Source organism: Lottia gigantea, assembly GCF_000327385.1.
Source record: "Lottia gigantea unplaced genomic scaffold LOTGIsca_108, whole genome shotgun sequence".
NCBI classification, from domain to species: Eukaryota; Metazoa; Mollusca; class Gastropoda; family Lottiidae; genus Lottia; species Lottia gigantea.
The window spans coordinates 663,192-664,102 of NW_008706957.1; the positions used below are offsets into that span (position 1 = coordinate 663,192).

Below are 911 nucleotides of genomic sequence, written 5' to 3' on the forward strand. Positions count from 1 at the left end.
GCCCTCACTGTCAGTCTACCAAATATTTGTACCCCAAGTCTCCTACAAGTTATTTCTACGTTAGAAACTATTTAATTAGAAACTAACTATTTGCGAATGGTTTTCTTTAAATGGAGCATCAGAACATTCAGTGTCTAATGTTTAGCGTCACATAATCATCAGTTATGTCGAAGTAATCTCACGACAACTCGCATAATATGTGTTCCATTCCAGTTATCTTTCCAGAAATAATAGACACCTGATGAACTTCCATATTCAATAGTTCCAGTAAGAAAACTTCGAGAACATTCTGATGATTCATCAAACCACCAACCGCCACCATAATTTAAGGCACACTCATGAACACCAGTAAAATCAACGTCATAGGTAGAAAACGGCCTGCCGTTCAAGTTTGGTGTACCAGTAATCGATTCTCCACAATTAGCTGTATCTGCGTTGAGGCTTAATACGTAGTTAGTGGTTTTGTCTCCAATTTCAAAATTAGTATACCTATTTTCACAATTAACCCAATTAATATCTAGAAGTTGAACCTTCAAAGTGAAACTAGAATGAGGATTATTCAGAATAGCTAAGATATGATTGAATCCAATCCAACGGTTCAGATAAACCGCACCGAAGCCTGTCTCGTATTCTGCTAAGGTTCGATTGAATTCTTCAAAGTCACAGTATTCTGCTCGAATTAATATATAAGTAAAGCCACCCCAAGCAAGATAGCATAACACTTCAAACGGTTCTGGAGAAGACACAGGTTGTATGGTCGTCAACAGTTCCGAATAATACGTTATTCCTCTACTATAACCATCAGAACAGTCTGAAAATATAATATTTGAGCCCTGTTGTAATCTTTTAACCATTGCCGGTGGGGGAGTGAGGGACGTTAGGGTTCGGACATTTCTCGCCAGAAAAGACGC

General features: G+C 38.2%; 1 protein-coding gene across 1 annotated transcript; it reads right to left on the reverse strand.

Annotated features, from left to right (window-relative positions):
• Positions 1–299: 299 nt before the first annotated feature.
• Positions 300–653, reverse strand: LOTGIDRAFT_59037 (hypothetical protein; the record flags this gene model as incomplete). Its single annotated transcript, XM_009046908.1, has 1 exon — positions 300–653. A coding segment is annotated over one exon (354 nt), but the record flags the coding sequence as incomplete, so codon positions are not given.
• Between the last annotated feature and the right edge of the window lie 258 nt (positions 654–911).